This window comes from Mastigoproctus giganteus, chromosome 3 (assembly GCF_048544385.1).
Source record: "Mastigoproctus giganteus isolate SK-2022 chromosome 3, ASM4854438v1, whole genome shotgun sequence".
NCBI classification, from domain to species: Eukaryota; Metazoa; Arthropoda; class Arachnida; order Uropygi; family Thelyphonidae; genus Mastigoproctus; species Mastigoproctus giganteus.
The window spans coordinates 95,571,300-95,597,667 of NC_143577.1; the positions used below are offsets into that span (position 1 = coordinate 95,571,300).

General features: G+C 39.8%; 1 protein-coding gene across 2 annotated transcripts in view; it reads right to left on the reverse strand.

The window, feature by feature from the left end:
- The window catches only part of Rassf (Ras association family member), a 285,214-nt gene that overhangs the window by 161,157 nt on the left and 97,689 nt on the right, over positions 1-26,368 (reverse strand). For both annotated transcript variants that reach the window (XM_090370595.1, XM_090370596.1), the window contains exon 4: positions 15,279-15,354. In XM_090370595.1, coding sequence (XP_090226721.1) covers positions 15,279-15,354 — 76 coding nt within the window. The remainder of the gene's footprint in view (positions 1-15,278; positions 15,355-26,368) is intronic.

Consider the following 26,368-nt stretch of genomic DNA (forward strand, 5'->3'; position numbering starts at 1 on the left):
TCCTTTAACATGGTTATAAGCTTAGTATTACGTGGTAAGCCATCCCACACTTGCAGGGCCCAATCCTGACCTAGTGTGAGGGATATCTAGGTATGTCACTTAGTCATTACGTGTTTATGGACCGTCCAAATGTAGTAGATCCCACACTTGCAGGGCCCAATCCTGACCTAGTGAGGAAGATATTAGTGTTGACACATGATTTGGACTGTTCAATTGTGATGGATCCACTCTCGCAGGGCTCAATCCTGACCTAGTGCGGTGCCTCATGGTGAGTGAAAGTCTGTATTTACATGGTTTAATATCCATTTTGGCAAAGGCCCTGGCATTTTCGAGCCCATGCTGGTCTGGTGAGTTGATGGTAGTTTAGGGCACATATTGAAGACACATATTGATGACACTTAAGCGTGAGTATTGCCCAGAGTGGCATGTCCATTTGTGGTGGACCACCACGTGGTTCCAGTTTAATGACGCACATCACAGTGTGGATTGAGTCCCAGTTCGTCCAGTCCAACCAGTCAGTTCTGATTGTTCCCTTGTATCGCCTGTCTTCTTTTGAAAACGCGCTCCGCGAAAGTCGATACCTGTTTATAGTGTTCCTCAGTAGCAACCAACCGTGGAAAGTCACTTGTATCAAAGACGTTGGTTTCGAGTTGAAGGGGAAGCCTGTAATCCGTGTAGTAGGGACACTCCAGGATGATATGTTGGACCGTTTCCAGGCCCCCACACTTACAGCACGGGGTAGCTGATAATCCCAGTGCGTTTAGCCTCGAGTTCAGGCTGCCATGACCACTAAGGAGGAATGTTAGGTAGAGTCCCGGATTAAACCACGATCTTATTTGTTTGGTTATTTCCGCCGCTTGAGGTAGGAATAGATGTGTTGTCCGCCCCTTGCTGTCATTGGTCCAGCTCTCTTGCCAGTCTATGACGTATAGTTCCCGTAGTCTCTCGTTGTCTTTTTTAATTGTGAGGTTTCTATCTATTTGGTATCTTTCAAAAATAGATATGATGTTCCTACTTCGGCAATATTGGAGATAGGTATTTATGACCTCAAATTTAATTGGGAGCTTTCCGCTAATTATCTGTAGTGCTGATGTTGATATAGTGCGGCACGCTTTGGTGGATGCCAGAAGGAAGAATCTTTGGGCTTGAGTGATTATTTTGTTAACAGTATGTTTTTGTATACTGCCTGCCCATGCACCTGCAGCGTAAGTTATGATTGGAAGCAGAATGCAGTTGTAGTAAAGCAACAAGGTGCGTGGTTTGATATCCCACGAGGTTCTGGTAATTCGAATTAATTTTCCTGTTACTGTCTTAACTTTCTGGAGTATATATTTTGCATGGGGTATGTATTGCTTTTTACTGTCAATCATCACTCCAAGGTATTTAAGTGTAGGGACCATTTTTAGGGTTTGGCTTCCAATCTTTATGTTTGGTGGTCGTTTTATATCCAGTTTTCCTTTCAACAGGATCTGTTTGGTTTTGTCTGAGGAGATTTCTAGTTTATGTGTGGTAGTCCAGGCAGTCAGGTCTTCGAGGATTTCTTGAGCGGCGCTTTCCAAGGATAACCTTGAATTCCCTTGTAGTAGAATAATGAGGTCATCTGCAAATGCAATCTTTGCTGCCGTGTTGTGTTGGCGCGTAAGCCACCCATCAAGGACCACGTTCCAGCAGAGTGGGCCAAGAACAGATCCCTGTGGGCAGCCCCGCGTAACTGGCCTGGTGACATGGCATTCTCCAGAGAAGACCACTAGGCTGCGATCATTGAAATAGTCCGCTAGGAGTCGATAGATGGGGATTGACACTTCGGCCTCTCGGAACCTCTCAAGGACACTCTGCCACCAGATGGTGTCAAAGGCCCCTTTGAAGTCAACCGAGAGACCAAGGACATACTTTGATTCTGTGTTTGCAATGGCGTTTTGCAGTGCTACAATGGCATCCACGGCTGATCTGCCCTGGGTAAACCCAAATTGGGATTCAGAAGAAAGATGTTTCCTGTTGTAATAGGCTCTCAGTCTCTGGGCCAGGAGTTTTTCCAGGGTTTTCCCCAGCACTGGGAGAAGAGCTATTGGCCGGTAGGAGGTGGGTAGGTTTGATGATTTCTCCGGGTTTTTAACTAGAAGTTTTAAGTTGGCCTTCTTCCAGGGTTTCGGAAAGATGCCGTGGGTCAGGCAGGAGTTAAAGAGATTTATGAGTAAAGTTGGACACTGTGACCAAATTCTCTTGACTGTGGCCACTTCCATGAGATCCAAGCCTGGGCATTTGCCATTTTTCATTGTTGAAATTGCGTTTTCAATTTCATCCGCAGTGAAGATCTCCTCCTCTGAGGAGATCTTCACTGCGGATATGTTAGGTGAGCCATGCGCATTTTAGTTTGTGTTGAACTTTCGGGCCACATTATGTCTTGGCGGATCAGTTCATCCAAGATGGTATCTATGGATTCATTCCAGGTAAGGCTCTCAGTCTCGCCTGTGGTCATGATGGACTGAAACACCTCCCCAGAGCTTGGTATAGACGAAGAAGGGCAAAACGACCTGTGCCCTGTGAAGTTCGAAAGGGCACAAAGGATGTTAAGCCCTTTCACACACCTTGTCCTAAGCTGACAAATATATTTTAGAAATGTCAGCTTCTTGTCGAAAATAAATCCAAGGAATTTGACTTCTGCTACAACTGGGATGCTGTTTTGCCCAAGCCTTAAATCTGGGTCAGGATGAAGATTGTGCTTGCGACATAAGTTTACACAAATGGTCTCCTGTGATGAAAATCTGAACCCATTAGCCAATGACCAAGATGTAAGGTAATCAAAGGTTTTCTGCAGTTGCCTTTCAATGATTCTCATACTGCATGAATGACAAAATATAGTAAAATCATCAAGTGCAGATGGCATTACCATTGGCAGTTGGTTCTTCTACAATTGAGTATTTTTATAGCGAAAAGCATGATATTTAGAATGGATCCTTTTGGGACTCGGCCTGACAAAATTCTCGAGAGAGTGTGTGGATCCTAAATGGAATCGAAATTGGCAATTCGAGAGAAAGTTTTTAATAAAAACAGGAAGGCTACCCCTGTCAAACAAAGTTATAGAGGAAAAGAATATCAGAGAAAACTGCTAACAAATGCTCGGATTTAATAAAAGTGTCACAAATGTAGGTTCAAGTCTGATTAAATTCATAGTGGATTTGTTTCTTTGGAAAACCAAAAAAACAAATCCTTATGTCCTGGAAAGCAGAACATTTGTTTTCAAATACCATACAAGGTGAGCATTAACCATTCTTTCCAGGACCTTGCACAAACAGCTTGTCAGAGTGATAGGATGATAATTACTTAGATTTCTAGGGTCCTTTCCTGATTTTGGGATGGCAAGAATGATTGCCTCTTGTTGGGAATCCTGAAATTGTCTGTTAAGAAAAAGTCTATTAAATAAAATTAAAAGGACTGTGGTGAGAGGTGTTTTATCATTTTGTAATGGATGCCAACTGGCTACACAGCACTTGCACACATGAGAGAAAGTGCTGCATTTAACTCTTTCTGTGTAAAGGGCTTGTTATACGGCTCAAGCCCATTTGAAGAGAAGTTTAATAGATGTTTCTTCATTTCTCTTTCAGGGACAAAAACTCTGGGGAATGATGTTATTGCAGATTTTTTAAAATGTCTCCCCTAGAGTATTTGCAACTGCAGTTCGATCTGCAATTGGACGTCGATTGTGCTCAAGAATCACTGAAGGGCTTATTGGATATTTTCCCTTCATTTTCCGGATCTTATCCAGACTGCTTTTGGACAAGGTAAGACGGATCCAAGATTTCCTTTGGCTCTGACATTGAATATTTTTTTTTTTTTTTTTTTTTTTTTTATGTGAACCCCAAACATGAGAGGTATTAGAACCTATAGTACTTAGTACCGTGCTTGGGTTGGAGGTTGAGAAGATGAAAGAAGATATTTGTTGACAATGGACTTGAACTTCTGTAGATTGTAATTTTCAGGAAATACTTATGAAGGAAGGTTGTTCCAGAAAACCGCAGTTGAATGAATAAATGAGGAAGATGAAAAGTTGGTTCTGTGGGTTTGAAGTTGGACAGTAAATGGATGTTGGCTGGTGGCAGCACATATTCGGACTGTTTTGAAAGAGAGAGCGGGAATTATAGAAGCCAATTCAGAAGAACAGTGTCCATGGAAGTATCTGTAGAAGAGGCATGCAGCAGAAACAGTACGTCTATGAGAAAGCGAGTGGAGAGACTCTGTTAGAGATGAATCATTAATTAACCTAACTACCCTATTCTGAATGGAATCTGGAAGCCTGAGAGAGGTTTTGGGGGCACCACCCCAGATGTGGGAACAATATTCCATGGCAGGGCAGATTTGCGATTTATACAGAGTGAGCAGCTGTTTGGAAGAAAAGTAATGCCTAGAGCGAAAGAGAAAACCAAGTTTTCTAGATGTAGAGGAAGCAATATTTGTAATGTGCTTGTGCCAAGAGAGATTAGAAGTCAGGGTAATCCCCAAAAGAGATATATCATTTTGCCTAGAAATCGGAGTGTCACTAAAGATAAGCATAGGAGCAGAAGAATCCTTTTTGCAAGATATAAGACAACACTGAGTTTTAGAAGGGTTGAAATCAACTAAGTTGTCTTTGCCCCACTGGAGAATTACCTGAAGATCGGCATTTAAGGAATTGGTAGCAGATTTTTGAGAAGTTGAAGCTGCTTGAGCAGGACAAAGTTTCTCAAAATGGAAAGTGGAATGTAATATGCTATCATTGGCAAAACTATAGATAGGATTTCCAGTCAATGGAAGAAGGTCATTAATATACAAGAGGAAAAGAGTGGGGGAAAGAACTGAACCTTGGGGGACACTGGCATTAGTGGAGAAGTTAGAAGACAGACAGCCATCTACCATCACCCTCAGTGAGCGATCAGCGAGAAAACTGGATAACCAATTACTAAAAACAGTTGGCAAACCATTAGATGGAAGCTTGTTTAGAAGACCTTTATGCCAAACACGATCAAAAGCCTTTGAGATGTCAAGAGCAACTACTTGTGTTTCACCGAACCTTTCCATTGAATTAGTCCATAAATGGGTAACATAAGCCAGAATATCACCAGTGGATTGACACTGACGGAATCCATACTGGCAATCGTTGATCAGACAGAAGGTTCCTAGGTAGTTTAAGAGTTGGCGGTTAATTGATTTCTCCATTACGTTAGAAAGAGTAGAAGTAATTGCAATGGGACGATAATTGGATGGGAGGGATTTGTCACTTTTATAAAGTACTTTTGCATATGCACATTTAAATAATATTAACTTTTCAGTCATGGAATATCCCACAGGCTTTGTTTTGTGCCTTTTCTGTTGTTGTGCATTCTTAATTCCACCAAGGTTTGGGAAATAGTGGAAACTGGGGGATGTTTTAGGAAATGCAATTTCAGCTGCACAGACAGAAGTTTCTGTGATGTTTGTGACTTTTCACTGATGGGTTCTGATGACTCTAGCAATATCAATATTTGCCAGATATTGAAAGGCATTCCAGTCAGCCTGATCAATCTTCCACCGTGGTAAACTAAATGGCAGATACGGCCTACCACTAGTTAGGGTGGTTATCACAGAAAAGTGATCACATCCATATGGGTTTTCCTCCACCTACCAAGTAAGTGAATGAAGGAGAGAAGGGGAGCAGATAGAGAGATGGCAGAGAACGTATAGGTAGGCATGTGGAAGAAAGCGTGCCCACATTTAGAAGGGAGAGATTGTCAGTGAGTATGCTTTATGACTTGTCTCCTTCCATTGATGTTAGCACTACCCCACAGAGTGTTATTAGTCACAAGTCACAAAGGCTGAAAGGGGATCTGATTGTCTACAATGATTGCGACTCCTCCACAAGCAGGACCATCCATAATTCTAACCTTATGAATGATGGTAATGTTACACATGGTGGGGTCATCATTTGCCTTTAAATAAATCTCCTGTACATAAAAGCAGGCTGGATCATGCTTTTGCAGGAGTGCCTTCTGCATTTCGTCAAAATCAATGGCAATTACACTGTAGGAATTTTGCCATTACAGAAGCTTGGTGGATCCATCGTTCGGCTTCCAAATTGCAGGGGCTTAGTGGATCCGTCAATCAGCTTCCAAAGTGCTGAGGACATACTTTTCTCAATCTTGGATTTATCTTTTTTTGGGGAAATATGGATGCTGTCCTGTGTCCATTTCTTCCTCCTCAAAGAGTTCCAAGACTGAATTGTAATGGTGGACCTCCTTGGTTTAGACATCCATTTTTTTTGCCCTGGCATGGGCACTTCAGTTTTCTGTAATGTTAATTTAGTGCTCACTTTGGGTTGTTTGTTTTGGTTTTGGCACATCAGCTACTAGGGCTATAATGCACCAAAACCATGTCCCATACAAAATAACAGTAAAAATTTCAGTGACATAATTACCTAGGACACTAGGTCAATATGTTTATAAATATAAATATATAAAAAGGTATAGGGACCAGTGGCGTAGCTGCCATGTAGGCAGACAAGGCAATTACCTCCGGGGCCCTGGCCCTTTAGTGGCCAGACGCCTTTGGCTGTCTCCTGTTTTTGCAATTTTTATTAACTAAGTAGGGGCCCGAACATGTTCTTTGCCTCCGGGCCCAAAAATGGGTAGCTGATAAGGATATAAACTTAAATTTAAATACAAGAGAAAAGGTTTATTCATTTTTAAAAACCTAAAAACAGCTGACACATTGTCGCTGTCAGATAAAATCTGACTGACTGGCTAAGTCAGATGAGTAAAAACATTAAAACATATAAGATGTTCCTGTCTATATCACAGACATTTGCATAAAATATAATGTATGTTTAAAAAGGTGTCACAATCCTCGCACACAGGAGTCATTTGCCCTCTGCATTGTTGCTGAGACAGTCATCTTCATGGCTGAAGATGACTGTCTTATGCGGAGGTTGGTTGTTGGATTTTTTTTGGTGCAAAAGCAACTTTGGCCGTATTGCACCTATCTATCGGTATTATGTGACAAAGATGTTGACGTTTCTTAATTATGGTTTATATCTGGCTAAAATATACTATTAGTTTTAAATAAGTAAACATATTTTCAATATTGGAGTTATCGCATAGGATTTGTGATAAAGTCAGGGAATCCTAAATATTTATAGGAAGATGGAAGGCTGATTATCGTGCCATGTGGTATTGTGGACATTCTATACAGAAATGTTTCACAGTGAGTTGACAAGAACAACGAAGACATTATGGAGTATTTGCTTTTGTGAGTAAGTACAAGTGTGTGAGATGTGTATGTCCAATGTGCAGTCTGGTTAAAATGACTTCATGCCGATTCTTATGGAGACTCGAATTCCATGGTTGAAGTTCATGTTTTATTTGAAACAGTTTATTGTTTGGTTCATTTTGCCAGATTTGAGACCACTGAGTGTTGAGAATCTGTTTTATGATAGGTCTGTAATCAGAATGTGAAATTTTGTAAAGCCTTAGGTTTGTATTTGTAGGATTCTTTGCTCCTCAATCAGCACTTTCATTACCTTCAATGCCTGCATGTCCTGGGATCCAAAAATCCAGAAATTTGTCTTCTTTTGCTTTTCAGCTTCACAAGATGAGCTTGTACCTATATGGAGGCAAGCTAGAACAACTTCTCTACAATCCCTGTGCAGACGAGACTGCCAGTTGGATAACAGACTTTATCTGATATAACTTTTTTGTGACCTGCTCATGCCAAGATTGCCAATGGGAGAGTAATTTAGCATGTATTAGCTGCCTGTAGTCTGTATGTAGTCTGATCATGCAACGCCTCAACAACAGTAGCCTGTTAGTCAGGCTACTATTGTTGAGGTGTTGTGGTGATCTGGCAGCAACATCAGCCAGTTCATTACCCTTGATCCCAATGTGACTTGGGATTCAGCAGAAACAGATGTCGAAGGAATTCTTAGAGAATGGAGCTCTGCTGGACCCGAGTTAGGTGCGGATGAGGATTGCGTCTCATCCCTGATAAAGATTCTAGTATACTTAACAAATCAGTATACACTTCTGGTAATTGTGAGTTTCAATATGATCCAAGGCAAAATCTATAGCATACAACTTAGCTGTATATATGCTGCATTTGTGGGGAATCTTCCCAGATATAGTACTATCTGGAAAGACAGCAACAGATAACTCTGACTTCAAGCCATCAATGAAGATAAGGAAGAAGTGAGAGTATTCAGTGTCACTTTTGGTAATGCTGGAGCACTAGGAAGTATTGACATTGGAGTGGCATTGACTGAGATTTCTGTGATAGTTTTTCTGAGCTCAGTAAGTAGCAGGCAATGGGCGTGAATGACTCTTTTGGTGGTACAGTCATTTCCATTTGAGTCCCAATAGAACAATTCTTGGAAACCTTTACTGCTACTTACAGGTTTAACTACTTTCCTGGTCTCCTGGTATATGTTCAGTTCTGCCTTTAGTCATATTTTCTATTCTAACTTCCACCTCTGTGATACTTGTGAGTAAGTATCACCTTAGCAGTTACTGCAGGTGGGTTTTGCAGCTTTACATAATGTTATCTCATGGTCCTTTGAGCCATATTTTGCACATGCAAGGGTACCACGACAGGCCATTTGTGAATGTCTATACTTCTGGAATTTGAAGCACCTTAATGGGTTTGGAACATATGGACATACTGTGCAGTTTAGACAGCCAGCTTTAATCTAATTGGGAGATACTGATGCATTAAAAGTAAGGATGAGGTTCCTAAACTAGATTCCCATCCCTACATACGAACATTTGCTTTGCTGCACCCTTGGCATTTTAGTTCTGAACAGATTTCCTCCTCAGACACTGAGTAGATCCAATTCCGAGATAACAACTTGGGATGAGTTCAGTGTCTTGTGTGGAGTTACTAAAATTGGTATTCCTCCAATAGATGTTATTATTATTATTAGTAGTAGTATTAGCTACATGGTGCAAGGAAGCCTGAGGCTTATGATGCACCAGCCAAAAAAAAAAAAAATTCCCGAATTACCCTGAGAGAGAGAGAGAGAGAGAGGTAGAAGGGAATCACCAAGAAAGAGAAAAATGATGATATCCAGCTGAGGATATCCAGATGTGAGCCCCTGGGGTTTGGAGGAGTTGTTCAGAGTGCCTATTGGTTTTCATCTCAAGTAGGATGTCGCCAGAACGAAGCCATTTGACTGATTTGGGTGAGCCTGCTAGCCCTTCCACACCCTTCTGGATGAAAATGAGCAACATAGCTATATGGCCTTTTCACCTGTGGAATGAATAATCAGGTACCGAGGCACTGGACCTGATGCATCTTCAGTTCTGAGTCATTTTGCTGAGGTAGCATTTTCTGATTCTATGTTATAATTTTCTGGTAGGGATCGTCTTGGGGTCCCAGAAGAATTTAAAGTAACAGGATTCATAGTCTCTCCCGATGGTATTCTTCACCTTGTCGTGGGGGGCTTGCGTGTCCCGACGATCCGGAGAGCAAAATCGGCGGTAGCTTAATTTCAACCCAGAGTAACCTACCAAATTAGTGGTAATACAATTAGGGTGACAGAAAATGAAAAAGACCTGGAAGTGATTATGCAGTGAGATATGAAGTTTGTAGGGCCTCCCAAGCCAGATAGGTCAAAGGGTAGGGGGCAGACTAAGAAAGATACCCCAGCCCTCCAGGTTGGGGGTTGCTGCAACGGGCTAGCTCCTCGTTCAGTGTAAAAAAATACACATATGCTAAACGACCTACAAGTGAAAATGAAAGCGGACTGCAGTTTCGGAAACGACTTGGCAAATGGAAAAGGACTATGATTTTGGGATGCTGGAATATTCAAGGCCTTTCAACTAAAAGAAACTTTCTTCCGGATGAACTGCAAAAATTCAAGTTCGACATCGTCGTGTTATCAGAGACAAAGAAAAAGAGATGTGGAGAGGAAATAATGGGAGAATACTATCATTTTTGGAGTGGAGTCGATAAGAGTGAAAGAGCAAGAGCAGGAGTTTCTATTGCTGTTAAAAAGAAATTGAGACACATTAAAAACTGACAATTTATTAATGAAAGAATGATCTCATTGGAACTGACAATGTATGGGAGAGAATTATGTATTTTGGGAAGATATGCCCCGACTAATGACACCGCCGATACCTTGAAGGATGAATTTTGGGAGGATCTGAGAGAACTAATAGAAAAAATCCCTAAGAACAAAGAGATATTTCTAATGGGAGATTTCAATGCAAGAGTAAGAACTGAACAAATAGCAAAGTTAGAAGATTTGGAGAGAAAGAGAGGAACGACAATGGAGATAGACTATGCAATCTTTGTGAATAGTTCGACTTGAGAATAAACAACACATTTTTCCAACACAAGGATATCCATAAATAAATGTATCCCCAATTCACAAAGGAGGATACGAGTAATTACAGACCAGTTAGTTTAACTTCTGTTCCGGGTAAAATAATGGAGTCGCTGGTTAAAGATGCATTGCAGGATCATCTAGACAAGACTGCAGCAATAATTCAGACACAGCATGGGTTTGTTAAGGGAAAGTCTTGTCTGACAAATTTGATAGGATATTATGATGTGGTTACAAAGGAACTGGATACAAAAAATAATTTTGATTTTTGATATCATATATTTGGATTTCAGGAAAGCTTTTGACACTGTTGAAGACTATTGTACAAATTGGAGCAGAATGGTATTAAGGGCAAGTTGCTACAATGGATAAAAGGATGGTTATGTGGGAGAAGACAGAGGGTGGTAATCAACGGGTGCTTCTCTTTGTGGACTAATGTTATTAGTGGAGTCCCACAGGGTTCGGTGTTGGGTCCACTGTTGTTTTGTATATTTATCAATGATATTGATGAAGGTATATCAGGCTTAATGTCGAATGCAGATGATACAAAGGTTGGCAGGGTTGTTAATGACAGTAATGGCAGTGTGCTACTGCAACAGGATCTAGATAATTTGGGCAGATGGGCTAAGAAGTGGCAACTGAAGTTTAACCTTGACAAATGCAAAGTACTGCACATGGGTAGAAGTAACCCCAGAGAAACGTATCAACTGTGTGGTACTACACTTAAGGTGGTAGAAAATGAAAAAGACCTGGGAGTAATTGTGCAGTCAGATATGAAGTTTTCTGAGCAATGCAGACAGGCTGACAGGGCAGGTCATGGGGGTTTTGTCAATGATATATAGGAATTTTGCTAGCAGGGAAAAGGAGGATATTGTCCCTCTGTATAAGGCAATGGTCAGGCCACGCCTTGAGTACTGCATACAGGTCTGGAGGCCTCATTTTAGGAAGGATGTAGATTTACTTGAGTGCGTACAGAGAAGGGAACAAGATTGGTGAGGGGAATGAAGGGATCCTCTTACCAAGAGAGGCTTAAGTTCTGCAAATTGCAGTGGCTGGAGACTAGGCACCTGCACGGTGATCTGATTGAGGTGTATAAGGCCTTGAATGGGTTCAGCACGCTGAATTCTGATGGGATCCTTCCACTTGTTCAGATTACGAACATAAGGGGGCATAAATTCAAATTAAGAAAGGACAGATGTAGAATAGATGTGCGGAAATTTGTCTTTAGCCAGCGGGTGGTTAATTGCTGGAACAAACTTCCATCTGTCATTGTGGAAGTTGATAGGTTGAATAAATTTAAAGAGGAACTGGACAGGCATTTGGAGGGAATGGTGTGATTTTTTTTTTTTTGGCTGAAGCTGCATAAGCTCATACACTTGCTTTCTTGCATCACATGCCACTACTACTACTACTACTATACTTGGTCACAGGAAACAAGACAAATTAGATCAGTTAGAGATTACATTATTTCAAACATTCAGGGACATATGTATTGAAATATGTCAGAGTTTATAGAGTAGCCAAATGCGGATCTGACCATTTTCTTGTTAAAACAACACTGAGGTGGAACTGGATTAAGAAAATATGTGTGTACAACCAACAATGCAGGGAAGGAGAAACGCTACAAGTGAATCAATTTAACGTTGACCTACTCCAGGACGACAGCCTTAGAAACAACTTCACCCAGAGACTGGATGCTGCAATTAACATAGAGATAAAGGGTAATACTGAAGAAATATCTACAAATATTTAAAAAATACTGTTAAAAAAGATAGCTCATGAAATCCTAGGCAAAAAGAAGAGCCAAGGACCAAAAAAAAAAACCTAGATTACAGTAAGAGCTGCTGTAGAGGAAAAGAAACTTGCATATCAGAAATGGCTGGGTGACAGGAATGATGCATATAGGAACATTTATGTTGAAAAGAATAAAATAGCCAATCAGTTGGTAGTAGAAGCGAAAAATGAAGAATGGGAAAGGAAATGCGCAACTATTAATAGCAAATTGGGCTTCAAGCAATCAGCAGAATCGTGGAAGGTCCTTAAAGACTTGAGAAAACAGAATGAACACAACACTGGTTTGCAATTAATACCTTTGAAAGACTGGACGGAGTACTATGAAGGACTTTTAAAAGAAGATCGGGAAGAGTTCAAGACGATGGAGGATTTTGGTGTAGAAGACTCGGGCTTAAAAGTTTCTGTTATGGAAGTGGAACTCTTGCTAAAGGAAGGAAGGAATGGCAAATCACCTGGACCTGGAGGAGTTTACATGGAACTTCTGAAATATGGAGGAAGCGGAGTGGCTGTTCTGATACAAAAACTGTTAAATAGTAGACTGAGAGGAGAAGAAATACCGAAAGAAATGATAACAGGATATATTACATCAATTTATAAGGAAGGCAATTGGAAAAGCTGTTCAAATTACAGAGGAATATGCATCCTGAACCTGCTCTTAAAGATCCTTGGAAAATGGATCAGGAACCATTTAGAAGCCCGAATCGAGGTATCAGAAGAACAGAGTGGTTTTTCAGCCAGGAGGTCATGTATAGATCATAGCTGAACAGTGCGACAGATCCTTGAAAAATGCCAATCAAAAGGGGAAAAAAATCTTTATGATTTTCATTGACCTTGAAAAGGCATATGACAGTGTTCCAAGAAAACTCTTATGGGAAGCAGTGAAAGAGGCAAATATTGATGGACAACTGATTAACATTATTAAGGCAATTTACAGGAATAATAGATGCAGAATTAAAGTGGGATCAGATTTGTCACCTGAATTCCACACTTCAAAATGCTTATTACAAGGTTGTTGCATGTCACTAACAGTTTTAAAAATTTATATCGACATCTGCCTAAGATCCTGGTCAAAAAAATGTAATAAAATGGGATTGCCAATGAATAAGAACACCTATATTCACAATTTACTTTTTGCAGATGATCAGGTGGTGATAGCACAAGACTTAGAAGATGCAAAATATGCATGTCGTCAATTGTTTGAGGAATATAAACAATGGGGTCTAAAAATCAATTTTAGCAAGACTGAAATTGTTGTCTTCAGGACCAAGACACGTTCTAAATATTGCAGGTTTTAAAATCAAACAAGTCGATAAATTCAAATATTTGGGATCAATCTTACAAAGTGATGGATCATCCCAAGCAGAGATCAATAGGAGAATTGCAGACAGCAGAAAGGCTATCGGCAAGTTAAACTCTGTTCTGTGGAGCAAAAATATCCTAAATAAAACAAAGAAACTTATATTTCAAATGAATGTACAAAGTCCTGTATTGTATGGAGCGGAAACCTGGACAGTGAATAGGCGAGCGGAAAACAAATTGCTCTCCACAGAAATGGATTTTTGGAGACACTCAGCAGGAACTTCTAGAAGAGACAGAAAACGGAATGAAGACATAAGGGAAAAAACGGAAGTGAAAAAGACTTATTGACACCATCAAAGAAAAGCATCTAACATGGTATGGACATGTAAAACGGATGCAACAAAACAGTTATCCAAAGGTTATCCTGGAATGAATACCTCCTGGAAGAAGGAGAAGAGGAAGACCAAAGAGGGCATGGATGGATGGAGTACATGACAGCTCGAGGCTTAACCGACCAAGACACCCTGAACCGCACTTTATGGCGGGAAAAAATTCCTAACAAGAAATAACTTGTAGGCTGAGGAAACCCATTGTAAATGGAACCACTCCTCTTGAAGAAGGGTTCATAGTTGTTTTTTTCATTGCACTGGCTCCCCACTCACCACAACCAAAAATGGGACATCCACTACCCAGCAAGCAATTAATGCACTTGAAAGTGGGACAAGTCTACCCAGACATTATACTTGCACCACTGCCAGCCTGAATCCTGTTCCTCAGACCAGCGGTTCCAATCAAAACAAGTTTGCAGACCCCCTTTAAAAAAAAAAATCCAGTATGAACACTGGGTTTTCCGAAAAAAAAATTCAAAGTTTAATGTGTGAAACAACTCAACTTTATTCTTATTTTTATACAAATACATAATAATAACTTTATCAATTTATCATCAATTTGCTAAACATAGAACAAATAATTTGAAATATGTATACAATTATATACACTAATCGCATCAAAAATAAGTAATATTCTAATGACAGAGTTCGTTCTGATTCTGTCAGAATATTTTTTAAGAAAATAAACACATCTTACTTTGATACCTTCTGAACGTTTTTTGCAGACCTCTTGGAACTAGTCTACAAACCACAGTTTGGGAAACGCTGTCTCAGACCATGAAAGTAGGGCATGGCATCGATACGGTTAACCCTACAGGCATGTAGACATGTATAGTATCTTATGTAGGACGGCACCTGAACGTCAATTCATCTCTGCCTTCGTGCACTGTGATGATTACAGAAAGCACTGTAAAAGGCCAGAAATGTGTGTAACGTTATGTTCGTGCAGTGTGTGTGTGTGTGTGTGTGTTGTTTAGTTGTTTCTGGCCATTTTGTCACCAGGCAGCCGATCACCTGGAAAGCCTGCTCAGTGTCCGTCTACACCACGGGGAGGTAGGCCACAACTACGCATGTACCAGGATGAATTATAGTTTGTATTATGAATAATGAAAATAATGAAACATATTTAACCGTATTACCTTAGATGTAGAATTCAGTGTCATTAGCTCCTGACAGAACAAATATTTGAGTTAAGAAATATGAGCGCATATTACCTCATATACCTTTTTAGAGTTTTAAAAGGTTGGAGCTATGACAATGAAATCCATAAAAGAGATCCTAAAATTCTTTCAAAAGAAATATACTTAGAATCCTTTATTTAATTAACCAAAATTATTCAGATTATAGAAAATATATAATGGATTTGTCGAGACTAATTTTGTGTAACTTAAAGACTAAGTGATTAGGAAACAAAGAAAAAAATATTAATATATATTTAAAAATGTTCCATAGGAAATAATTCTTCTTACCTCTCTGCTCTGTACAGTTCCACTCTTCCCCTCAAAGCACTGATTGTATAGTCTTAACTTTGCAGACAAATGGGATCTGGTAAAGAAAAATATATTTCCATTACTGTTTATTTAGGTTTATGTTTTACTGCCGAAATAGCAACTAAGGCTATAATGTGCCAAAAACATGGAAAAGATCATGGTTAAAATATTTCAGTGAATTAAAAAATTCTGCTCAATAAAATAAAACAAATTTATTCAGCAGAATAAAAGTTATATTTTAAACAAGACTAAAAATGTTTAAGGAATTGAAATAATTAAAAATGGCTGAAACGCATCCATTATCAGATAAAATCAGACTAAGTGCATAAGGCTCAGTCAGGTGACTAAAAGCAGTAAAATATAAAACACGTTTGTGCCTATAACATGAACACTCAATTAAAATATGCCGAATACTTGAAACCTTTTCACAATTCTCAAACATAGGAGAGTCATCTGCTCTCGGCATTGGTATTTCATGCAAAGGCTACCAGGGCCATATTGCACCTATCAACGAGATGGAGGTCAGACATTGTGACTGTAAGAACAGTCAGAGACAATCATATAGCTGTATCAGTTTTAGGAAGTAAAAAAATTCAGGGCTGTTGTTGTTATTTTGGTGTTTATTGGCACATTGACAACTGAGATCGTAGTGCGACAGTTCATTTGTTATAGTATGTTCTCTGCACATAAATCTCGTTCGAATGTAAGAAGGTTAAATATTTCTGTGGTATTATATTATAATTTACAGCAGATGGTATACTTTGATTGTTTGTATGAATCTAAAAATATCTGATACGTGTTCCTTGTCACCTAAAAGATCTTTAAAGATGGTGTTTTGGTTTCCTTTATATAATGATGAAAAAAATTATCTGTACTTGCTATCGCTTCTATATTGCTGTTTAAAGGAATGTGTTCGGCTGGGATGCGGTTATGGACCAAGATGGCTACTCCTCCATGTGTTGACCTTTCTCTTATTCTGTCTTTCCTATACATTCTATAATTTTTTATGAAGCCTCCGTAGCCAGCTGGGCAGGAGCAGCAGTGCGTAGCACACGCTTCTTGATTAGACTGGGGTTCGAGCCCGTGACCACCAAATACGGAGGATGCGGAAAGGTGAGGGAATGACCACCGCATATCCCGGAGCAATATGGCCTTAGTTGCTAATGCTCCTAAAAACCAAATAACAACAATTTTTTACTGAAAGAGTGTCTAGTTGTCAAAGGTATGTGTCTTGTAGACAAAAGCATATTGGCGTATGGTGTGTTATTAGATACTGGACATCGTCGTAATTGGCTCGAAGTCCTCTACAGTTCCACTGGATGAACTGATCTATTATTTGGTTTTCCTAGGGCTTTCAGGTTGCTTCTGAAATGGAGCATTCTTATGCTTTGTCTTATCTTTTTTAGAATAGTTTAGCCGGTCCATGTCCATATCCTCTTCTGTGAAAATTTCTAGTACAGGTTCTTCGGATGTGTTTATTTTATTTTTTTTCCATCTATTGCTTTGGTGTTTGTAAGTTTAGGCCGGCCTTCGTTGTGATGCTGATTTGTGTATATGTTCTGTGTGAATAGAAATTGGGGTATTCACTGTTTTCTCCTGTTTTTGTGCCTTCAATCCAGTGAGCGATTCTTTTGGCAGCATGGAAATTTTGTTTGAACTTCTACTAATTTTTATTAAGTTACTGCTTGTGCATATATTGGCTTGTTTATAGGCCATGGCTGTATTATTCTCCTTGCTTCTTAGTAGTAGTAGTGGCATGTGATCCAAGAAAGCAAATGTATGAGCTTATGCAGCATCAGCAAAAAAAAAAAAAAAAAAAAATATCACACCATTCCCTCCAAATGCCTCTCCAGTTCCTCCTTAAATTTATTCAACCTATCAACTTCCACAACGACAGATGGAAGTTTGTTCCAGCAATTAACCACCCGCTGGCTAAAGGCAAATTTCCGCACATCTATTCTACATCTGTCCTTTCTTAATTTGAATTTATGCCCCCTTAGGTTCGTAATCTGAACAAGTGGAAGGATCCCATCAGAATTCAGCGTGCTGAACCCATTCAAGGCCTTATACACCTCAATCAGATCACCGCGCAGGTGCCTAGTCTCCAGCCACTGCAATTTGCAGAACTTAAGCCTCTCTTGACAAGAGGATCCCTTCATTCCCCTCACCAATCTTGTTGCCCTTCTCTGTACACGCTCAAGTAAATCTAGATCCTTCCTAAAATAAGATCTCCAGACCTGTACGCAGTACTCAAGGCGTGGCCTGACCATTGCCTTATACAGAGGGACAATATCCTCCTTTTCCCTGCTAGCAAAATTCCTATATATCATTGACAAAACCCCAGCACTGGCAGCCTGTCTGCATTGCTCAGAAAACTTCATATCTGCCTGCACAATTACTCCCAGGTCTTTTTCATTTTCTACCACCTAAAGTGTAGTACCACACAGTTGGTACATTTCTCTGGGGTCTTCTACCCATATGCAGTACTTTGCATTTGTCAAGGTTAAACTTCAGTTGCCACTTCTTAGCCCATCTACCCAAATTATCTAGATCCTGTTGCAGTAGCACACTGCCATTACTGTCATTAACAACCCTGCCAACCTTTGTATCATCTGCAAACTTCGACACTAAGCCTGATATATCTTCATCAATATCATTGATAAATATACAAAGCAGTGGACCCAACACCGAACCCTGTGGGACTCCACTAATAACATTAGTCCAAGAAGAGCAGCACCCATTGATTACCACCCTCTGCCTTCTTGCACTTAACCATCCTTTTATCCATTGTAGCAACTTATCCTTAATACCATTCTGCTCCAATTTGTGCAATAGTCTTCCATGCGCAACAGTGTCAAAAGCTTTCCTGAAATCCAAATATATGATATCAAAATTATTTTTTGCATCCAGTTCCATTGTAACCACATCATAATATCCTATCAAATTTGTCAGACAAGACTTTCACTTAACAAACCCATGCTGTGTCTGAATTATTGCTGCAGTCTTGTCTAGATGATCCTGCAATGCATCTTTAACCAGTGACTCCATTATTTTACCCGGAACAGAAGTTAAACTAACTGGCCTGTAATTACTCGTGTCACCCTTCGATCCCCCTTTGTGAATTGGGGATACATTTGCACATCTCCAGTCTGTGGGAACCTCCCCTGAGTCCAAGGATGCTCTCATAATTATGGCTAAGGGTTTGCTTAGTTACTTTGCCGCCTCCTTTAATATAATTGGTTAGATCCCATCCACCCCAGGTGCTTTTCTTACATTTAACTTCAACAGTTTCTCTTCCACTTTGCTCTCAGTTATTACAAAATCATTAAGTATCCTGCTATCAGAATTTGATAACCTTCTGCCATTTTCAAACCTTAATAATTCCTCACGTGTGAATGTAGATGCAAAATACTCATTCAGTTTGTTTGCTATCTGAGCAGGATCATCAACAGTCGAACCATCGATGTCAAGTGGACCAATCAGATTCATCCCCTTCCTTTAAGAGTTTATATAAGTAAAGAAATCCTTGCTGTTTTTCTTAGCATCTTTTGCCAAGGATTTCTCGTAATCTGCCTTCGCCTGCCGAACCTCCTTTGTGACCTGATTACAGATTAACTTATATCTGCCATATTCTTCTGAGTCGCTTGATAATTTATATGCATCCCATGCATTTTTCTTCTCTGTTACGAGTCTCATTAGTTCATTTGACAACCATTTAGGCCCATTTTGTTGAAAAAAAGCCGTGAAATAGGGTTGAATTTAAAAGTGTCTGCAATTCTGCCCAGACACGATAGGGGGGAGTATATGATGAGAGTCTTGTCGATCAATTCGGCCCTGGAAAGATTGTGCAAGGCTCAAGGGGTAGAATTTTTTTCAGCCTGATCTGTACTTGTTAACAGCAGAGACTGCTTCTACAGGGATGGGATACACTTAAATAGAAAGGGTGCAAGAATGTTTGCTGATGCTATCGAGGCAGTGTTAGGTGGGTCAGAAAACTGCTAGATTGGGGGGGAATACAAGGACTAATAGATTAACAGTAGCCACTGGCAGAGGAGAAAGTGATTCTTGCACTCCTTCTATTGGAATGAGCAGCAGCCTGGAAAATAAGATGCAGGATATTCAGAGACTGCTGGGAATCATGGGGGTACAAGTGAACACACGGGTTGTGTTAGGGTGGCTAAGAGGAAGAGCAGGTGCATGTATACTTGCATGTACACCAATGCTAGGAGTTTAGAAAATAAATTTTAGCTACTGCTCAAAACATCAAAGGCAGATGTTGTTGGGATATCAGTGACTTGTTGTCACACAGATATAAGGAATGCAGAACTGGAATTTGGGGAATACAACATCTACAGAAAGGATAGACTGGATAGGAAGGGAGGAGGGGTTATGCTATTAGTTAAGAAATACATAAAATCCAAAGAAGTGAAGCCAGTGGACATCGCTGGACAGTGCAGTGTCGAGTCAGTTTGGTGTGACATAAGCATTGGGAGATCAAAATTGAGAGTAGGAGTGTGCTATAGGCCTAATGACTCTGATGAGTATAATAAGAAACTGTACAGGGAAATAGAGTGGGCCAGTAGATCAGAGAGTCTTATAATGGGAGATTTTAATTTCCCAGATATTGACTGGAGTTTGGGGGCTGGTCACTCACACACTAGCAAGGCTTTTGTGGATTTACTGGATGATTGTTTTCTACATCAGCATGTTCGGGAGGCAACTAGAGGGAGGAATACTCTTGATTTGATTATCAGCAGTGATTCTTCATGCATTAAGAATCTGCAGATAAATGAACCACTAGGTGGCAGTGATCACAGTGTGCTGAAGTGGGATTTACTCAAAGAGGTAACTACCATTAGGGGTAAAGGGAAGGGTTATTGCTTTTGTAAAGGCGACTACGATGGACTGAGACAGTATTTAAATTCTATACAGTGGGACCAACTGATGATGTTACCAACAGCAAATGCAAAATGGGAAGCATTCAAAGAACGTATCTTGGAAGCTACTAGGCTTTACATACCAACTAAGAAATATTGTTCAAGGTTTAGGCCTAAATGGATGTCAGATGAACTGATGAGGCATATGGCAGAGAAGAAACATGCATGGGATACATACAAATTAACACATGACACAGAAGCCTATGATAGATACAAGTTGATCTGTAACCAAGTTACAAAGGAGGTTAGGCAGGCAAAGGCAGAGTACGAGAAATCTTTGGCACAGGATGCAAAGAAAAACAGCAAAGAGGTCTTTACTTATGTAAACTAGAAGGAAGGGGATGAATCAGATTGGTCCACTTGATATCAATGGGTCAACTGTTGATGATCCTGCTCAGGTAGCTAACAAACTAAATGAATATTTTGCATCGACATTCACACATGAGGAGTTATTTAGCGAGGGGAAAGCCAGAGGTGTATTCAACTCTAGCAGTAAGCTAGAGAATTTTGTAATAACTGGGAGTAAAGTGGAGGAGAAACTGTTGAAGATAAACACAAGAAAGGCACCCGGGGTGGATGGGATCTATCCAGTTATATTAAAGGAGGCAGCAGAGGAAGTAAGCAAACCCTTAGCCATAATTATGAGAGCTTCCTTGGACTCAGGGGAGGTACCCGCAGACTGGAGATGTGCAAATGTGACCCCAATTCACAAAGGAGGATCAAAGGCTGACACAAGCAATTATAGACCTGTGAGTTTAACTTCTGTTCCAGGAAAATTAATGGAGGCACTAGTTAAAGAAGCACTGCAGAATCATTTAGACAAGACTTCAGTTATAGCTCGGACACAGCATGGTTTTGTTAAGGGGAAGTCTTGCCTGACCAATTTGATTGGATACTATGATGCAGTCACAAAAGAACTGGATGCAGGGAATAACTTTGATATTATATACTTGGATCTTAGAAAGGCTTTTGATACTGTTGCACATGGCAGACTGCTGCACAAATTGGAGCAGTGTGACATTGGAGGCAAATTGCTGCTGTGGATAAAGGGGTGGTTGAGGGGGAGAAGACAGAGAGTGGTAATCAATGGACACTGCTCATCGTGGACTAATGTTATTAGTGGAGTCCCTCAGGGCTCAGTGTTGGGTCCATTATTGTTTTCTGTATTCATAAATGATATTGATGATGGTATATCAAGCTTAATGTCGAAGTTTGCAGACGATACAAATGTAGGCATTGTTGTCAAGGACACTACTGACACTATGCTGCTGCAGCAGGATCTGGAAAGGTTGAGTAGATGGGCTGAGAGGTGACAAATGCAGTTTAACATTGACAAATGTAAAGTATTACACATGGGAAACAGCAACCCCAGAGCAATGTATCAACTCTGTGGTACTACAATGACAGTGGTAGAGAATGAAAGGGACCTGGGGTGGCTGTGCAGGCAGATATGAAGTTCTCTGAGCAGTGCAGACGGGCTGCAAGAGTAGCTCATGGTGTATTGTCAATTATATATAGGAATTTTTCTAGCAGGGATAAGGAGGTGATTATTCCCTTGTATAAGGCAATGGTCAGGCCACACCTAGAGTACTGTATACAGGTCTGGTGGCCTCATTTCAAGAAGGATGTAGAGCTGCTGGAACGAGTACAGAGAAGGGCAAGAAGATTAGTGAATGGAACAAAGGGGTGCTCTTACGAAGAAAGGCTTAAGTTTTGCAAATTACAGTGTCTGGAGACTAGGCACTAGCTAGGTGATCTGATAGAGGTGTATAAAGCATTGAATGGTTTGAGCATGCTCAATGCTGATGGGATTCTTCCTCTCGCTCAGAATAATCACCTGAGAGGGCATAAATTCAAATTGAGGAAAGACAGATGTAGGATAGACGTGCGGAAATTTGCCTTTAGCCAGTGAGTGGTTAGTTGGTGGAACAGACTTCCATCCCTTGCAGTGGAAGTTGATAGCCTAAATAAGTTTAAGGCTCAGCTGGACAGGTATTTTGAACGAACAGAGGGGTGAAGTGGAAGTGGTTTTTTTTTTTTTTTTTTTTTTTTTGGCTGATGCTGCATAAGCTTGCTTTCTTGCATCAAATGCCTCTACTAATGCTAATGCTAAACCTTGAACAATATTTCTTAATAGGTATGAAACTTTTAGTAGCATCCACGATTAATTCCTTGAATGCTTCCCACTTAGAATTTATTGTTGGTAACATCGTCAGTTGATCCCACTGTACAGAATTTAAAAACTGTCGGAGACCACTGTACTCGCCTTTACGGAAGCAAAAACCCTTTCCTTTACCCCTGATGGTAATTAAATCTTTAAGTAAGTCCCACGTCAGTACACTGTGATCACTGCCACCTAGTGGTTCTTTTATCTGCAAATTCCTAATACATGAATGATCACTGCTGATAACCTGATCAAGAGTACTTGTGTTGTGTTCTGTTTTGTATTTCTGAATTAGTTTCTCTCTCTTGTTTCCATTTTTCGCACATTTTTAAGTAGGATGGGTATTCCCCTTTCTAATTTGTACATTTAAAGATGTTGGCAGAGCAAACTGTAGTCTCGTGTTCTTTAGAATCACATTTTGCACAGGTTGCTGAATTTCTGCATGCCATTTGTGAATGTCCAAATTTGTGACATTTGTAACAATGCAGTGGATTTGGTATGTAGTGTCGTACTTGGCAGTTCAGATATCCTGCTTTGACTGTTGTTGGAGGTTTTGGAATATTAAAGGTTATGATAAGGGTTCTTGTTGGAATTATATTTCCATCCCTTTGGATATTAATTCTCTTCACTCCTGTTACTCCTTGGCTTCTTAATTTTTATGTGAGCTCTTCCTCTGACACACTTAAGAGGTCCCACTCTGAGATCACCCCTCTGGAAGAATTCAGTGTGTTGTGTGGTGTTACAACTACTGGCATTCTTCCAAAAATTGTTGTTTTTAGCCACTTTTGGGAGTGTTTGGGATTTTCTGTTTCCACTAGTATGTCTCTGGATCTCAGGCGTCGAACTGACTTGGGAGATCCTACTATACCCTCTAATGTTTTTTGAATAACGAATGGAGACATACATCCTAATGTCTGATTTCCTGTCGCAAATATGACAATCTATGTCAGTATTTTTGGTGGGTCCATATCTGTCTTCTGTCTCTTTGATTTTGTGTTTTCTGTATCACAACTTGGTAGGGCTTTCTCTTGAAGCCCTGTAGTAGTAGTAGTAATTTTGCTACTCATATTTGCTATTTTGGCCCTAGGAGTGTTATTTTCCCTCTCCCAGGTTACCAGCCCCACCATGTGGAGGCAAGAGCAGTGCCACTTAGTGACCAAGCAGCTGTGTAAGCTAGATTAGTAAAAGCGAGATTTAAAGAAAAAATAAGAAAGGTGAGTTTCCTTTCTGTGTCTTCACTTACTGATTGTAAGACAAAGAGCTGTTTCACAAAAATAAAAGGAATTTAACAATGAAAATTAAAGAAACTGGTATATTTTTCAGAACACTCTCTAAATCGCTGGGAATCGCTTAGTCACTAATAAATCGTTTGGCACCTGGGGTCAAAAATTCAGGGAGATTTGCATCATTGCCTAATGATGTGACAAAGTGTTAAAGGTTTTTCAAGATTTCGAAGAAAACTGAGTGAGGTTTTTTGGGCATGAGTGTAAAGCGTACAATCAACGAGAATGTGCTTGATTGTGAGAAGAGAGTTGCAGTGCGTACACTTCAGAGGATCATTTCCTATGAGAATATGAAGATGAGTGCGATATGATTGATTCATACTCTGGATAGGATGACCTCTTCCTTTCTGTTTACGTGGAAGCTAGAAGCCCACGTAGTTCAAATTTTATTGGAAAGAGCTTGTTATATGGTAGAGCTTCCATAGAAGTGTCCATTGTTCCTTACATATACTTCTTTTATTGGTTGTTATTGGGTTTTGATGCCGCATAAACAACTTTGGCTATAATGTGCCTATTCATTTATTATATAAAGAAATGAAAGTTTCATAAAGTCAGAATTTATTAAAAAGTCCAGTTTGCTTTAGGAAGTTGAAAAATTCGGAAATATTTGCATTGTCTCCAATGAGATTCTCTAAAGTTATTGGTTTACCAAAATTAACCAGTGATAGCATGGTTGAAGTTCTGTCTTGTTTATAGAAGGGGCAGTCAGTAAGAATATGTTTAACAGTCAGATTTATATTACAAAGTGGACACTAGCAGATGGTCCCCTGTGAGTAAATAAAGGTGGGTCAGATAAGTATGAAAGGACTTGCATTTGAAAGGACTACTTCTTCTAGTCTTCATGTGGGACACTGGAGCACCAAATTTTCGGATCATGTTTAAATTGAAAGAGTTTATTAGTTTGAGAATGCCATATTGCTGCCCATTCTGACAGGCATGCAGCCTGAATGGTTAATGCATAGTCTGATTGCGGAACAGGGATATTAGTTACGTCTAAGGTAGTTGGATTTTTTTGCAGCTTTATCACAGCCAGTTCATTGCCCAAAAGCCGGAATGTGCTGGAATCCAACTGATGGCATTCTTCAATTTGTAGTAATATGCTTCTTATTTCATCTAGAATAGGGTGAACTTTATCTGAGGAATTACATAAAGCCATGACTGAAGCTGAGGGAATCAGTGTAAATAACAAATTGTAAAGCACAGTAAGAACATCAATTTTGTAAACCAAGTTTAAATGCATATAATTCAGCCAAGAATATACTGGATTCAGATGGAAGGGATGCTGAAATAGCAGTATTCTGAAACACTGCAGCCGCTCCAATGCTTGAATTAGATTTAGAGCCATCTGTATAAATTGGAGAAAAATCAATATATCTTTGAGTGTGAGCTTCATGAAATTGTTTGATATTTGAGGTTTATAAAATGTTCTTTTCCCATTGACAGGGTAAGTGTCACAGGTTGGTAAAGGAGGTGGAACCTCCTATACCAACCTGTTGTTACCTGTTGTTAGTTGTTACCTGTTGCAAGTTGTTACCTGTTGTACAGAATGGATGAAAACATTCCAAACTTGCATCAGTTCAAGAAGGCGAAGACCAGCTGGCTTTAGTATGCTAGGTTTATTTCTGAAGAGGTTTTCTAATGGTGGATTGAACAGGTATGACTGAATGGAATGCATGGCACAACTTTGTATCTTGACAGCATACTTCAATAATAGTATTTTCCTACATAAAGTTAGTAGGGGCTCATGGACATCAATGTAGAGACTATGTGCTGATGATGATGTTCTGAAAGCACCAAGTGCAAGCCTCAAAGCACTGTGTTGAATTGGATCAAGCCAGCACAATGCACTCAATCTAGCTGAATCATAGATGGGAGCTCTATAATCAATGTCCAGTATAGCCGAAGCAGAAAGGTACGATATGCACCTCATGTTTGGGAGGATAAAGCTCTGAGTATGTTTAACTTTTTTAGACAGGAAGTACGTACATTTTTAATAATAGTCTATAAAATTTAACTTGTCAGGGATTAATCCTAGAAATCTGATGTTATCGTGGTTGTCGTGCCGGAGTATAAACAGAAAATAAAAAAATATTTATATATATAGTTATGCACCACAGTGACAATTTTGTAACTTTTTTTTTCCCAATAAATGGCAAGTGCATTCTTTATTGTACCTGTTGTCCAAATTTCTCTTCAGTACGAGCCTTAGAACTCGTTCCAGAGCCCTCTACATAGGGATACTTTAATTTTAACAACACTGTATTTTGACAAAAGACTGACTATGGCTCATTAGATGTTCTGATTCAATGCTCCAGACTAGTCTTCTTTGGACAATTTTTTCTAGGATTTTGCTCAGGCAGCTTGACAGGTATACTGATCTATAGGTATGGAGGTTAGTTGGATCTTTCCCAGGCTTTAGGAATGCCAAAACAGTAGCGTGATGCCAAGAAGCTGGAAAAACATTTTCTTAAAATTTATGACTGTGAAAAACCAGGAGCAATGATTTATCATCAAGATGTTTTAGCATGACATAATAAATTCCATCCGGCCCTGCAGCACCATTGTTGGCTGTTCTAATGGCATGAAAAAGTTCAGAATATTGCAGAGGTTTGTTATATGGAAGAAGGCGGGCAGTTTGAAAGTTAACAGCATGCTTTTCTCTAGTATATTTAATTTGTTTGGAAT